We start from the raw sequence: 14367 nt of genomic DNA, 5'->3' as shown, positions 1-14367 counted from the left end.
TGATAGGCGCGCGAAAGAGACTTTTGGATGTTGATGTGCTGAGAGGGGCAACTGGAGGGATGTCTGATCATTATCTTGTAGATGCGAAGGTGAAGATTTGTAGAGGTTTTCAGAAAAGAAGAGAGAATGTTGGGAAGAAGAGAGTGGTGAGAGTAAGTGAGCTTGGAAAGGAAACTTGTGTGAGGAAGTAGCAGGAGAGATTGAAAGCAGAATGGAAAAAATGAGAGAAAATGACGTAAGGGGAGTGGGGGAGGAATGGGATATATTTAGGGAAGCAGTGATGGCTTGCGCAAAAGATGCATGTGGCATGAGAGCTGGGAGGTGAGCACAATAGAAAGGGTAGTGAGTGGTGGGATGAAGTAAGATTGTTAGTGAAAGAGAAGAGAGAGGCATTTGGACGATTTTTGCAGGGAAGTAGTGAAAGTGACTGGGAGATGTAAAAAAGAAAGCAGCAGGAGGTCAAGAGAAAGGTGCAAGAGGTGAAGAAGACGGGAATTGAGAGTTGGGGTGCAAGTATCATTAAATTTTAGGGAGAATTAAAAGATGTTTTGGAAGGAGGTAAATAAAGTGCGTAAGGCAAGAGAACAAATGGGAACATTGGTGAAGGGGCAAATGGGGAGGTAATAACAAGCCGTGATGAAGTGAGAGAAGATGGTTGAATGTGTTTGATGATAGAGATGCAGATATGGGGGTGTTTTGGTCGAGGTGGTGTGCGAAGTGAAGGTGAAACCCAGCAAGACGACATGTTTCCATGGTATAACAGTGGAATTTATTGAAAAGGAGTGACAATGTTATTGATTGGTTGGTAAGGAAATTCATGGTGAAGTGCCTGAGGATTGGCAGAATGCATGCATAGTGCCAGTGTACAAAGGCAAAGGGACAAAGGTGAGTGTTCAAATTACAGACATATGTTTATTGAGTATTTCTGGGAAACTATATGGGAGGGCATTAATTGAGAGGGGAGGATGCCATTTCATGTGTGGAAGGGTGGCGACAGGAATAGATGAAGGCAGCATGTATGAATACGTTATTTTTATTTATTTATTTATTTTGCTTTGTCGCTGTCTCCTGCATTAGCTAGGTAGCGCAAGGAAACAGACGAAAGAATGGCCCACCCCACCCACATACACATGTATATACATACACGTCCACACACGCAAATATACATACTTATACATCTCAACGTATACACATATATATACACACACAGACATATACATATATACACATGTACATAATCCCTCATGTGTGCGAGGTAGCGCAAGGAAGACAACAAAGGCCCCATTCGTTCTCACTCAGTCTCTAGCTGTCATGTAATAATGCACCGAAACCACAGCTCCCTTTCCACATCCAGGCCCCACACAACTTTCCATGGTTTACCCCAGACGCTTCACATGCCCTGGTTCAATCCATTGACAGCACGTCGACCCCGGTATACCACATTGTTCCAATTCACTTCACCCTCCTGCATGTTCAGGCCCTGATCACTCAAAATCTTTTTCACTCCATCTTTCCACCTCCAATTTGGTCTCCCACTTCTCCTCGTTCCCTCCACCTCTGACACATATATCCTCTTGGTCAATCTTTCCTCACTCATTCTCTCCATGTGACCAAACCATTTCAAAACACCCTCCTGCTCTCTCAACCACACTCTTTTGATTACCACACATCTCTCTTACCCTTACATTACTTACTCGATCAAACCACCTCACACCACATATTGTCCTCAAACATCTCATTTCCAGCACATCCACCCTCCTGCGCACAACTCTATCCAAAGCCCACGCCTCGCAACCATACAACATTGTTGGAACCACTATTCCTTCAAACATACCCATTTTTGCTTTCCGAGATAATGTTCTCGACTTCCACACATTCTTCAACGCTCCCAGAATTTTCGCCCCCTCCCCCACCCTATGATTCACTTCCGCTTCCATGGCTCCATCTGCTGCCAAATCCACTCCCAGATATCTAAAACACTTCACTTCCTCCAGTTTTTCTCCATTCAAACTTACCTCCCAATTGACTTGACCCTCAACCCTACTGTACCTAATAACCTTGCTCTTATTCACATTTACTCTCAACTTTCTTCTTTCACACACTTTGCCAAACTCAGTCACCAGCTTCTGCAGTTTCTCACATGAACGTGTATATATGTATATGTCTGTGTATATATACGTTGAAATGTATATGTATGTATATGTGCGTGTGTGGGCATTTATGTATATATATGTGTATAGGTGCATTTGGCCATTCCTCATCTGTTTCCTTATGCTGCCTCTAACATGGGAGACATGATCATGAGAGGCAAGTGTTTTGGGAAGAACTGAGTGAATGTGTTAGCAGTTTTGATGCACAAGACCATGTTATAGTGATGGGTGATTTGAATGCCAAAGTGAGTAATGTGGCAGTTGAGGGAATAATTGGTCTACATGGGTGTTCAGTGTAGTAAATGGAAATGGTGAGGAGCTTGTAGATTTGTGTGCTGAAAAAGGACTGGTGATTAGGAATGCCTGGTTTAAAAGGAGAGATATACGTAAGTATACGTATGTAAGTAGGAGAGATGGCCAGAGAGCTTTATTGGATTACATGTTAATTGATAACTGCATGAAAGAGACTTTTGGATGTTAATGTGCTTAGAGGTGCAACTGGAGGGATGTCTGATCATTATCTGGTGGAGGCGAAGGGGAAGATTTGTAGAGGTTTTCAGAAAAGAAGAGAAAATGTTGAGGTGAAGAGAGTGGTGAGAGTAAGTGAGCTTGGGAATGAGACTTGTGTGAGGAAGTACCAGGAGAGACTGAGTGCAGAATGGAAAAAAGGTGAGAGCAAGGGACATAAGGGGAGTGGGGGAGGAATGGGATGTATTTAGGGAAGTAGTGATGGCTTGCACAAAAGATGCTTGTGGCGTGGGAGGTGGACAGATTAGAAAGAGGAGTGAGTGGTGGGATGAAGAAGTAAGATTATTAGTGTAAGAGAAGAGAGAGGCATTTGGACAATTTTTGCAGGGAAATAATGCAAATGACTGGGAGATGTTTAAAAGAAAGAGGCAGGAGGTCAAGAGAAAGGTGCAAGAGGTGAAACAGAGTGCAAATGAGAGTTGGGGTGAGAAAGTATCATTAAATTTTAAGGAGAATAAAAAGATGTTTTGGAAGGAGGTAAATAAGTGTGTAAGACAAAGAGAACAAATGGGAACATCGGTGAAGGGGGCTAATGGGGAGGTAATAACAAGTAGTGGTGATGTGAGAAGGAGATGGAGTGAGTATTTTGAAGGTTTGTTGAATGTGTTAGATGATAGCGTGGCAGATATAGGGTGTTTTGGTCGAGGTGGTGTGCGAAGTGAGAGGGTTAGTGAGAATGATTTGGTGAACAGAGAAGAGGTAGTGAAAGCTTTGCGTAAGATGAAAGTTGGCAAGGCTGCGTGTTTAGATGGTATTGGGTAAGAGAGATGTGTGGTAATAAAAAAGTGTGGTTGAGAGAGCAGAAGAGGGTGTGTTGAAATGGTTTGGTCACATGGAGAGAATGAGTGAGGAAAGATTGACGAAGAGGATATATGTTTCAGAGTTGGAGGGATTGAGGAGAAGTGGGAGACCAGATTGGAGGTGGAAGGATGGAGTAAAAAAGATTTTCAGCAATCGGGGCTTGAACATGCAGAAGGGTGAAAGGCGTGCAAGGAATAGAGTGAATTGGAACAATGTGGTATACCGGGGTCGACGTGCTCTCACTGGATTGAAGCAGGGCATGTGGAGTGTCTGGGGTAAACCATGGAAACTTTTGTGGGGCCTGGATGTGGAAAGGGAGCTATGATTTCGGTGGATTATACATGACAGCGAGAGACAGTGTGAATAAATGTGGCCTTTGTTGTCTTTTCCTAGCGCTACCTCGCTCCCTGGTGATGGGAATGAATAAAGGCAACAAGTATGAATTATGTACATATATATATATATATATATATATTTATATATATATATATATATATATATATATATATATATATATATATATATATATATATATATATATATGAGGAAGTACCAGGAGAGACTGAGTACAGAATGGAAAAAGGTGAGAACAATGGAAGTAAGGGGAGTGGGGGAGGAATGGGATGTATTTAGGGAATCAGTGATGGATTGCGCAAAAGATGCTTGTGGCATGAGAAGAGTGGGAGGTGGGTTGATTAGAAAGGGTAGTGAGTGGTGGGATGAAGAAGTAAGAGTATTAGTGAAAGAGAAGAGAGAGGCATTTGGACGATTTTTGCAGGGAAAAAATGAAGTTGAGTGGGAGACGTATAAAAGAAAGAGACAGGAGGTCAAGAGAAAGGTGCAAGAGGTGAAAAAAAGGGCAAATGAGAGTTGGGGTGAGAGAGCATCATTAAATTTTAGGGAGAATAAAAAGATGTACTGGAAGGAGGTAAATAAAGTGCATAAGACAAGGGAGCAAATGGGAACTTCAGTGAAGGGCGCAAATGGGGAGGTGATAACAAGTAGTGGTGATGTGAGAAGGAGATGGAGTGAGTATTTTGAAGGTTTGTTGAATGTGTTTGATGATAGAGTGGCAGATATAGGGTGTTTTGGTCGAGGTGGTGTGCAAAGTGCGAGGGTTAGGGAAAATGAGTTGGTAAACAGAGAAGAGGTAGTAAAAGCTTTGCGGAAGATGAAAGCCGGCAAGGCAGCAGGTTTGGATGGTATTGCAGTGGAATTTATTAAAAAAGGGGGTGACTGTATTGTTGACTGGTTGGTAAGGTTATTTAATGTATGTATGACTCATGGTGAGGTGCCTGAGGATTGGCGGAATGCGTGCATAGTGCCATTGTACAAAGGCAAAGGGGATAAGAGTGAGTGCTCAAATTACAGAGGTATAAGTTTGTTGAGTTATCCCTGGGGATAGGGGATTAAGAATACTTCCCACGTATTCCCTGCGTGTCGTAGAAGGCGACTAAAAGGGGAGGGAGCGGGGGGCTGGAAATCCTCCCCTCTCGTTTTTTTTTTTAAATTTTCCAAAAGATGGAACAGAGGGGGCCAGTTGAGGATATTCCAAAAAAGGCCCAGTCCTCTGTTCTTAGCGCTACCTCGCTAACGCGGGAAATGGCGAGTAGTTTAAAAGAAAAAAAAAAAAAGAAGTTTGTTGAGTATTCCTGGCAAATTATATGGGAGGGTATTGATTGAGAGGGTGAAGGCATGTACAGAGCATCAGATTGGGGAAGAGCAGTGTGGTTTCAGAAGTGGTAGAGGATGTGTGGATCAGGTGTTTGCTATGAAGAATGTATGTGAGAAATACTTAGAAAAGCAAATGGATTTGTATGTAGCATTTATGGATCTGGAGAAGGCATATGATAGAGTTGATAGAGATGCTCTGTGGAAGGTATTAAGAATATATGGTGTGGGAGGAAAGTTGTTAGAAGCAGTGAAAAGTTTTTATCGAGGATGTAAGGCATGTGTACGTGTTGGAAGAGAGGAAAGTGATTGGTTCTCAGTGAATGTAGGTTTCCGGCAGGGGTGTGTGATGTCTCCATGGTTGTTTAATTTGTTTATGGATGGGGTTGTTAGGGAGGTGAATGCAAGAGTTTTGGAAAGAGGGGCAAGGATGAAGTCTGTTGGGGATGAGAGAGCTTGGGAAGTGAGTCAGTTGTTGTTCGCTGATGATACAGCGCTGGTGGCTGATTCATGTGAGAAACTGCAGAAGCTGGTGACTGAGTTTGGTAAAGTGTGTGAAAGAAGAAAGTTAAGAGTAAATGTGAATAAGAGCAAGGTTATTAGGTACAGTAGGGTTGAGGGTCAATTCAATTGGGAGGTGAGTTCGAATGGAGAAAAACTGGAGGAAGGAAGTGTTTTAGATATCTGGGAGTGGATCTGGCAGCGGATGGAACCATGGAAGCGGAAGTGGATCATAGGGTGGGGGAGGGGGCGAAAATTCTGGGAGCCTTGAAGAATGTGTGGAAGTCGAGAACATTATCTCGGAAAGCAAAAATGGGTATGTTTGAAGGAATCGTGGTTCCAACAATGTTGTATGGTTGCGAGGCGTGGACTATGGATAGAGTTGTGCGCAGGAGGATGGATGTGCTGGAAATGAGATGTTTGAGGACAATGTGTGGTGTGAGGTGGTTTGATGGAGTAAGTAACGTAAGGGTAAGAGAGATGTGTGGAAATAAAAAGAGTGTGGTTGAGAGAGCAGAAGAGGGTGTTTTGAAATGGTTTGGTCACATGGAGAGAATGAGTGAGGAAAGATTGACCAAGAGGATATATGTGTCGGAGGTGAAGGGAACGAGGAGAAGAGGGAGACCAAATTGGAGGTGGAAAGATGGAGTGAAAAAGATTTTGTGTGATCGGGGCCTGAACATGCAGGAGGGTGAAAGGAGGGCAAAGAATAGAGTGAATTGGAGCGATGTGGTATACCGGGGTTGACGTGCTGTCAGTGGATTGAATCAAGGCATGTGAAGCGTCTGGGGTAAACCATGGAAAGCTGTGTAGGTATGTATATTTGCGTGTTTTCAACTCTTGCACCTTTCTTTTGACCTCCTGTCTCTTTCTTTTATACGTCTCCCACTCAATTGCATTTTTTCCCTGCAAAAATCGTCCAAAAGCCTCTCTCTTCTCTTTCACTAATACTCTTACTTCTTCATCCCACCACTCACTACCCTTTCTAATCAACCCACCTCCCACTCTTCTCATACCACAAGCATCTTTTGCGCAATCCATCACTGATTCCCTAAATACATCCCATTCCTCCCCCACTCCCCTTACTTCCATTGTTCTCACCTTTTTCCATTCTGTACTCAGTCTCTCCTGGTACTTCCTCACACAAGTCTCCTTCCCAAGCTCACTTACTCTCACCACCCTCTTCACCCCAACATTCACTCTTCTTTTCTGAAAACCCATACAAATCTTCACCTTAGCCTCCACAAGATAATGATCAGACATCCCTCCAGTTGCACCTCTCAGAACATTAACATCCAAAAGTCTCTCTTTCGCACGCCTGTCAATTAACACGTAATCCAATAACGCTCTCTGGCCATCTCTCCTACTTACATACATATACTTATGTATATCTCGCTTTTTAAACCAGGTATTCCCAATCACCAGTCCTTTTTCAGCACATAAATCTACAAGCTCTCCACCATTTCCATTTACAACACTGAACACCCCATGTATACCAATTATTCCCTCAACTGCCACATTACTCATCTTTGCATTCAAATCACCCATCACTATAACCCGGTCTCGTGCATCAAAACCACTAACACACTCATTCAGCTGCTCCCAAAACACTTGCCTCTCATGATCTTTCTTCTCATGCCCAGGTGCATATGCACCAATAATCACCCACCTCTCTCCATCAACTTTCAGTTTTACCCATATTAATTGAGAATTTACTTTCTTACATTCTATCACATACTCCCACAACTCCTGTTTCAGGAGTACTGCTACTCCTTCCCTTGCTCTTGTCCTCTCACTAACCCCTGACTTTACTCCCAAGCCATTCCCAAACCACTCTTCCCCTTTACCCTTGAGCTTCGTTTCACTCAGAGCCAAAACATCCAGGTTCCTTTCCTCAAACATACTACCTATCTCTCCTTTTTCACATCTTGGTTACATCCACACACATTTAGGCACCCCAATCTGAGCCTTCGAGGAGGATGAGCAAATGGGGAGGTGATAACAAGTAGTGGTGATGTGAGAAGGAGATGGAGTGAGTATTTTGAAGGTTTGTTGAATGTGTTTGATGATAGAGTGGCAGATATAGGGTGTTTTGGTCGAGGTGGTGTGCAAAGTGCGAGGGTTAGGGAAAATGATTTGGTAAACAGAGAAGAGGAAGTAAAAGCTTTGCGGAAGATGAAAGCCGGCAAGGCAGCAGGTTTGGATGGTATTGCAGTGGAATTTATTAAAAAAGGGGGTGACTGTATTGTTGACTGGTTGGTAAGGTTATTTAATGTATGTATGACTCATGGTGAGGTGCCTGAGGATTGGCGGAATGCGTGCATAGTGCCATTGTACAAAGGCAAAGGGGATAAGAGTGAGTGCTCAAATTACTGAGGTATAAGTTTGTTGAGTATTCCTGGCAAATTATATGGGAGGGTATTGATTGAGAGGGTGAAGGCATGTACAGAGCATCATATTGGGGAAGAGCAGTGTGGTTTCAGAAGTGGTAGAGGATGTGTGGATCAGGTGTTTGCTTTGAAGAATGTATGTGAGAAATACTTAGAAAAGCAAATGGATTTGTATGTAGCATTTATGGATCTGGAGAAGGCATATGATAGAGTTGATAGAGATGCTCTGTGGAAGGTATTAAGAATATATGGTGTGGGAGGCAAGTTGTTAGAAGCAGTGAAAAGTTTTTATCGAGGATGTAAGGCATGTGTACATGTAGGAAGAGAGGAAAGTGATTGGTTCTCAGTGAATGTAGGTTTGCGGCAGGGGTGTGTGATGTCTCCATGGTTGTTTAATTTGTTTATGGATGGGGTTGTTAGGGAGGTGAATGCAAGAGTTTTGGAAAGAGGGGCAAGTATGAAGTCTGTTGGGGATGAGAGAGCTTGGGAAGTGAGTCAGTTGTTGTTCGCTGATGATACAGCGCTGGTGAGAAACTGCAGAAGCTGGTGACTGAGTTTGGTAAAGTGTGTGAAAGAAGAAAGCTGAGAGAAAATGTGAATAAGAGCAAGGTTATTAGGTATAGTAGGATTGAGGGACAAATCAACTGGGAGGTGAGTTTGAATGGAGAAAAACTGGAGGAAGTGAAGTGTTTTAGATATCTGGGAGTGGATCTGGCAGCGGATGGAACCATGGAAGCGGAAGTGAATCATAGGGTGGGGAAGGGGGCGAAAGTTCTGGGAGCATTGAAGAATGTGTGGAAGTCGAGAGCATTATCTTGGAATGCAAAAATGGGAATGTTTGAAGGAATAGTGGTTCCAACAATGGTATATGGTTGCAAGGCATGGGCTATGGATAGAGTTGTGCGGAGGAGGGTGGATGTGCCGGAAATGAGATGTTTGAGGACAACATGTGGTGTGAGGGGGTTTGATCGAGTAAGTAATAATAGGGTAAGAGAGATGTGTGGTAATAAAAAGAGTGTGGTTGAGAGAGCAGAAGAGGGTGTGTTGAAATGGTTTTGTCACATGGAGAGAATGAGTGAGGAAAGATTGACAAAGAGGATATATGTGTCAGAGGTGGAAGGAACAGGGAGAAGTGGGAGACCAAATTGGAGGTGGAAAGATGGAGTGAAAAAGATTTTGAGTGATGACTCAAAATCTTTTTCACTCCATCCTTCCACCTCCAATTTGGTCTCCCACTTCTCCTTGTTCCCTCCATCTCTGACACATATATCCTCTTTGTCAATCTTTTCTCACTCATTCTCTCCATGTTACCAAACCATTTCAATACACGCTCTTCTGCTCTCTCAGCCATACGCTTTTTATTACCACACATCTCTCTTACCCTTTCATTATTACTTACTCAATCAAACCACCTCACACCACATATTGTCCTCAAACATTTCATTTCCAACACATCCACCCTCCTCTGCACAACCCAATCTATAGGCCCCGCCTCTCAACCATATAACATTGTTGGAACCACTATTCCCTCCAACATACCCATTTTTGTTCTCCAAGATAACATTCTCACCTTCCACACATCCTTCAATGCTCCCAGAACCTTCACCCCCTCCCCCACCCTGTGACTCATTTCTGCTTCCATGGTTCCATCTGCCAAATCCACTCCCAGATATCTAAAACACTTCACTTCCTCCAGTTTTTCTCCATTCAAACTTACCTCCCAATTGACTTGTCCTTCAACCCTACTGAACCTAATAACCTTGCTCTTATTCACATTTACTCTCAGCTTTCTTCTTTCACACACACTCCCTAATTTACTCAAGGAGAAATGAAGAGCTTGTGTTAGGAGTGTACAGTACTTTGATAGCTTGGATTAATTGAGGTTCAAAGCATTCAGTTTACAACCATTGAATGATATGGTAAAATGCATTTTTCATGTATTTTCTTTACACATTTCTCCTAAGAAGGTTCATACCTAAAGCATGTATTAATAATAATCTGCATATTTAGAAGATTATAGGAGAAAATGAGAAATAATTGAAAGGCTTACCTCCTTGTGATTATTTTTTATATCAAAACAAAATATGGCAAATTGTATTTTCCTATTTTTTTTTTTCAAAGCATTCTCAGCTGAAGAGACTTGTGAAGAAAAGAATATACAAAAAATACAGTTAACCTCATCATGTTTCAATTGTAAGGGTTAAACCATAGGGGGCAGGAGCATTTTGAGGATTTCATCCCCATGGTACAAGAAAACCCTGAGTAGTCAAAATATATCAGAATAACATATTATATGCCTTCCACATTGCCTGGCTTGTGTTTATATGAAATGATACAACAGGTTTAGGTATAAAATAAGAAAAGATTTTGGCAGTTCAGAGTAGTCAAAGGAAATATACAATTGTTTCACCCTGGTGCTCTCACTAAACTGGTCTCCAGAACACAAGATCATCTTGGAATCTAAAATCATAAAATGGGAAGAAAATTTTTTATGAAAGCATTAGAACATAATAAGAGAATGAAAAAATCATGAAATATGTGATATACTTCTTAACTTACTCAGGGAAAAATATAGAAATGGAGGTGAGATTGCACTTCCACCCACCACAAGCATATTAACGAACTGTCTTATGAATAGACTCCTGCCACAGGTTTTTTTTTTATGATTTTTTGGTTTATGTTAATTCTCAAGATTTACCTCTCTTACATTCTCCAAAATGCACTATAGTTTCTGCAGTTTCTCTCTCAAATCTGCCATAAGGGCCATGTCATCAGCAAACAGTAACTTAATCTCCTAGTCCCAATAAACTGCACACCAGCCCCTCTCTCACATTCTCCTTCCTCACCACCATATCCATAAACAAGTTAAACAGCCATGGTGACAGTCCACACCCTTATATCTGGCACACGCACCTCACGCTTGATAAAAAGTTCTTAAAGCCTCTAGTAGCTTTTCTCCCACACCATCTGTTCATAACACCTTCAACAAAATATCTCATATTACCCAGTCATATGCTTTTTCCATAAGCACGAATGCCTTTTACAAATTCTCATGTTTCTCTTTATTATTTCGAACCTGAATTCTTCAAAGCAGGCACCTGATCCTCATGTCCTCTGGCACTCCTGAAGCCATATTTTTTCTCCACGGTCTGATGCTATGTGCATACCACAACCCTCTTTTATCACCATTCTCCTATACATCTTACCAAGTACACTAAACAAGTATGTCATGTAATTTGAACATTCATTTTTCCCTCATGCCTGTATACAGTGACACTAGACATTATGCTAATCTTCAGGCACTCCAAAATCCTAAATAACCAAAAAGAAAAAAAAAATGGTGATCACCCTGTCTCTTGAGAAATTCATCATCAGTCCCCAGCCATTTGCCGCAATTCATCTTATGCAAGGCTTTCATCACTTTTTTCTTTATACCAAACCAATTTCCATACTTTCTCATGTTGCGTACCTCCATGTCCCAAACACCTTGCCTCTGCCACCCTATCATTTAACACCATCAGCAGTCCTTCAAAGTGATTATGTAGTTTCCTCTTCAACTCTACTCTGCCTGTGACAGATCAGATCTGCCTTTCTCTTTCATGGAGTAAAGCCTCCGAGCTTTGTAAGCCCCATAGAAGGTGTCCTGGAGTGGGAAACTCATGTGCCGTTTTCCACTTTGGCAAGTTAACACTGTGAACAGACAAAATTAATGCCTTGCTTTCTCATTCCTGTCTTTCGCTGTCATGTCTAATCCTCCTCCTCCTCCTATATTCATTTATTTCTCCCCATCTCTATTTCCTTGCACATTGCTGCCCTATGTCCAATCTGTGAGTGCTATTAACTCTCTGAAGTACTCCTTTTATTGATTTAGGCAAGAAGCATCTCTTCATATTATAGTCAGAGGGGCATGCCATTCCAAGTACTGAAAATCTGTATCCTGTAATTTTATCTTACATTTTGTGGTGCCTAACACGTAGAAATTTCTGTGAGGATTTTACCTAGCATCTTTTCCTACATTCTTGGTATCAAATGTAAAAGTGCATTGTTAAAGAATTGTTCAGTTTATTATATTACTGAAGCAGGTGTCATTTGCTTGCTCTGTTACAAGAAAATATGCAAAAAGAGTAAGTCTACCTCAGAAAGTATGCATATGGAAGAAAGTATAAAGTAAACAGGAATGAATTAATGTTTTATGAAAAATCCTAATATAGAGAAAAAGAGGGAAATATAATTGTTAGAGGATGATGTAAACTTGAGAATAGGTTGCATGATTTCTTCATGAAAAAATTCATACTTTTTTCTTTATAAAATTCAGGTGAGCAGTGCTTCATGTTATTGATATTTGATATCTTACAGGTTCCCTGTCAGCACTAGTGTACCAGCACTCTATAACAGCCTTGGCTCTGCCATGCCGCTTAATGCTGCCAGAAAGAGATCCAGCAGGTGCTCAAGACACTGTAGATAGTGGTGTGACTACAAGTAGTGGTGGTAGTTCCACTACACAGCTCTTACAGCAAGGGGCTGCATGCAATGTGATGTATTTACACACAGCAGACACCGAAAGCCTCACCGGTCCGCAGGCTGTTAAACGTGCAGTTACACTTATGCTGGCATCAAAATTAACTCCAACAGTAGTGCATTTTAAGGTTTCAGCACAGGGCATTACACTGACTGACAATGAGAGGAAACTTTTCTTCCGTCGACACTACCCTGTCAATACCATCTCTCATTGTGGTCTAGATCCTGATGATAGGCGCTGGACACACAAAAATGAAGAAGGGGCCCCACTTGGATCTCTGTAAGTAATATATATATATATATGTATGTATGACTCATGGTGAGGTGCCTGAGGATTGGCGGAATGCGTGCATAGTGCCATTGTACAAAGGCAAAGGGGATAAGAGTGAGTGCTCAAATTACTGAGGTATAAGTTTGTTGAGTATTCCTGGTAAATTATATGGGAGGGTATTGATTGAGAGGGTGAAGGCATGTACAGAGCATCAGATTGGGGAAGAACAGTGTGGTTTCAGAAGTGGTAGAGGATGTGTGGATCAGGTGTTTGCTTTGAAGAATGTATGTGAGAAATACTTAGAAAAGCAAATGGATTTGTATGTAGCATTTATGGATCTGGAGAAGGCATATGATAGAGTTGATAGAGATGCTCTGTGGAAGGTATTAAGAATATATGGTGTGGGAGGCAAGTTGTTAGAAGCAGTGAAAAGTTTTTATCGAGGATGTAAGGCATGTGTACGTGTTGGAAGAGAGGAAAGTGATTGGTTCTCAGTGAATGTAGGTTTGCGGCAGGGGTGTGTGATGTCTCCATGGTTGTTTAATTTGTTTATGGATGGGGTTGTTAGGGAGGTAAATGCAAGAGTCTTGGAAAGAGGGGCAAGTATGAAGTCTGTTGGGGATGAGAGAGCTTGGGAAGTGAGTCAGTTGTTGTTCGCTGATGATACAGCGCTGCTGGCGGATTCATGTGAGAAACTGCAGAAGCTGGTGACGGAGTTTGGTAAAGTGTGTGGAAGAAGAAAGTTAAGAGTAAATGTGAATAAGAGCAAGGTTATTAGGTACAGTAGGGTTGAGGGTCAAGTCAATTGGGAGGTGAGTTTGAATGGTGAAAAACTGGAGGAAGTGAAGTGTTTTAGATATCTGGGAGTGGATCTGTCAGCGGATGGAACCATGGAAGCGGAAGTGGATCATAGGGTGGGGGAGGGGGCGAAAATTTTGGGAGCCTTGAAAAATGTGTGGAAGTCGAGAACATTATCCCGGAAAGCAAAAATGGGTATGTTTGAAGGAATAGTAGTTCCAACAATGTTGTATGGTTGCGAGGCGTGGGCTATGGATAGAGTTGTGCGCAGGAGGATGGATGTGCTGGAAATGAGATGTTTGAGGACAATGTGTGGTGTGAGGTGGTTTGATTGAGTAAGTAACGTAAGGGTAAGAGAGATGTGTGGAAATAAAAAGAGCGTGGTTGAGAGAGCAGAAGAGGGTGTTTTAAAATGGTTTGGGCACATGGAGAGAATGAGTGAGGAAAGATTGACCAAGAGGATATATGTGTCGGAGGTGGAGGGAACGAGGAGAAGAGGGAGACCAAATTGGAGGTGGAAAGATGGAGTGAAAAAGATTTTGTGTGATCGGGGCCTGAACATGCAGGAGGGTGAAAGGAGGGCAAGGAATAGAGTGAATTGGAGCGATGTGGTATACAGGGGTTGACGTGCTGTCAGTGGATTGAATCAAGGCATGTGAAGCGTCCGGGGTAAACCATGGAAAGCTGTGTAGGTATGTATATTTGTGTGTGTGGACGTGTGTATGCACATGTGTATGGG

General features: G+C 42.1%; 1 protein-coding gene across 24 annotated transcripts in view; it reads left to right on the top strand.

Annotated features, from left to right (window-relative positions):
• The window catches only part of by (focal adhesion protein tensin), a 1595780-nt gene that overhangs the window by 1563630 nt on the left and 17783 nt on the right, over nucleotides 1-14367 (top strand). For all 24 annotated transcript variants that reach the window (XM_071662733.1, XM_071662731.1, XM_071662715.1 and 21 more), the window contains one exon: nucleotides 12398-12839. In XM_071662733.1, coding sequence (XP_071518834.1) covers nucleotides 12398-12839 — 442 coding nt within the window. The remainder of the gene's footprint in view (nucleotides 1-12397; nucleotides 12840-14367) is intronic.

Source organism: Panulirus ornatus, chromosome 6, assembly GCF_036320965.1.
Source record: "Panulirus ornatus isolate Po-2019 chromosome 6, ASM3632096v1, whole genome shotgun sequence".
Taxonomy (NCBI): domain Eukaryota; kingdom Metazoa; phylum Arthropoda; class Malacostraca; order Decapoda; family Palinuridae; genus Panulirus; species Panulirus ornatus.
This window is presented reverse-complemented; position numbering and strand designations above follow the sequence as displayed.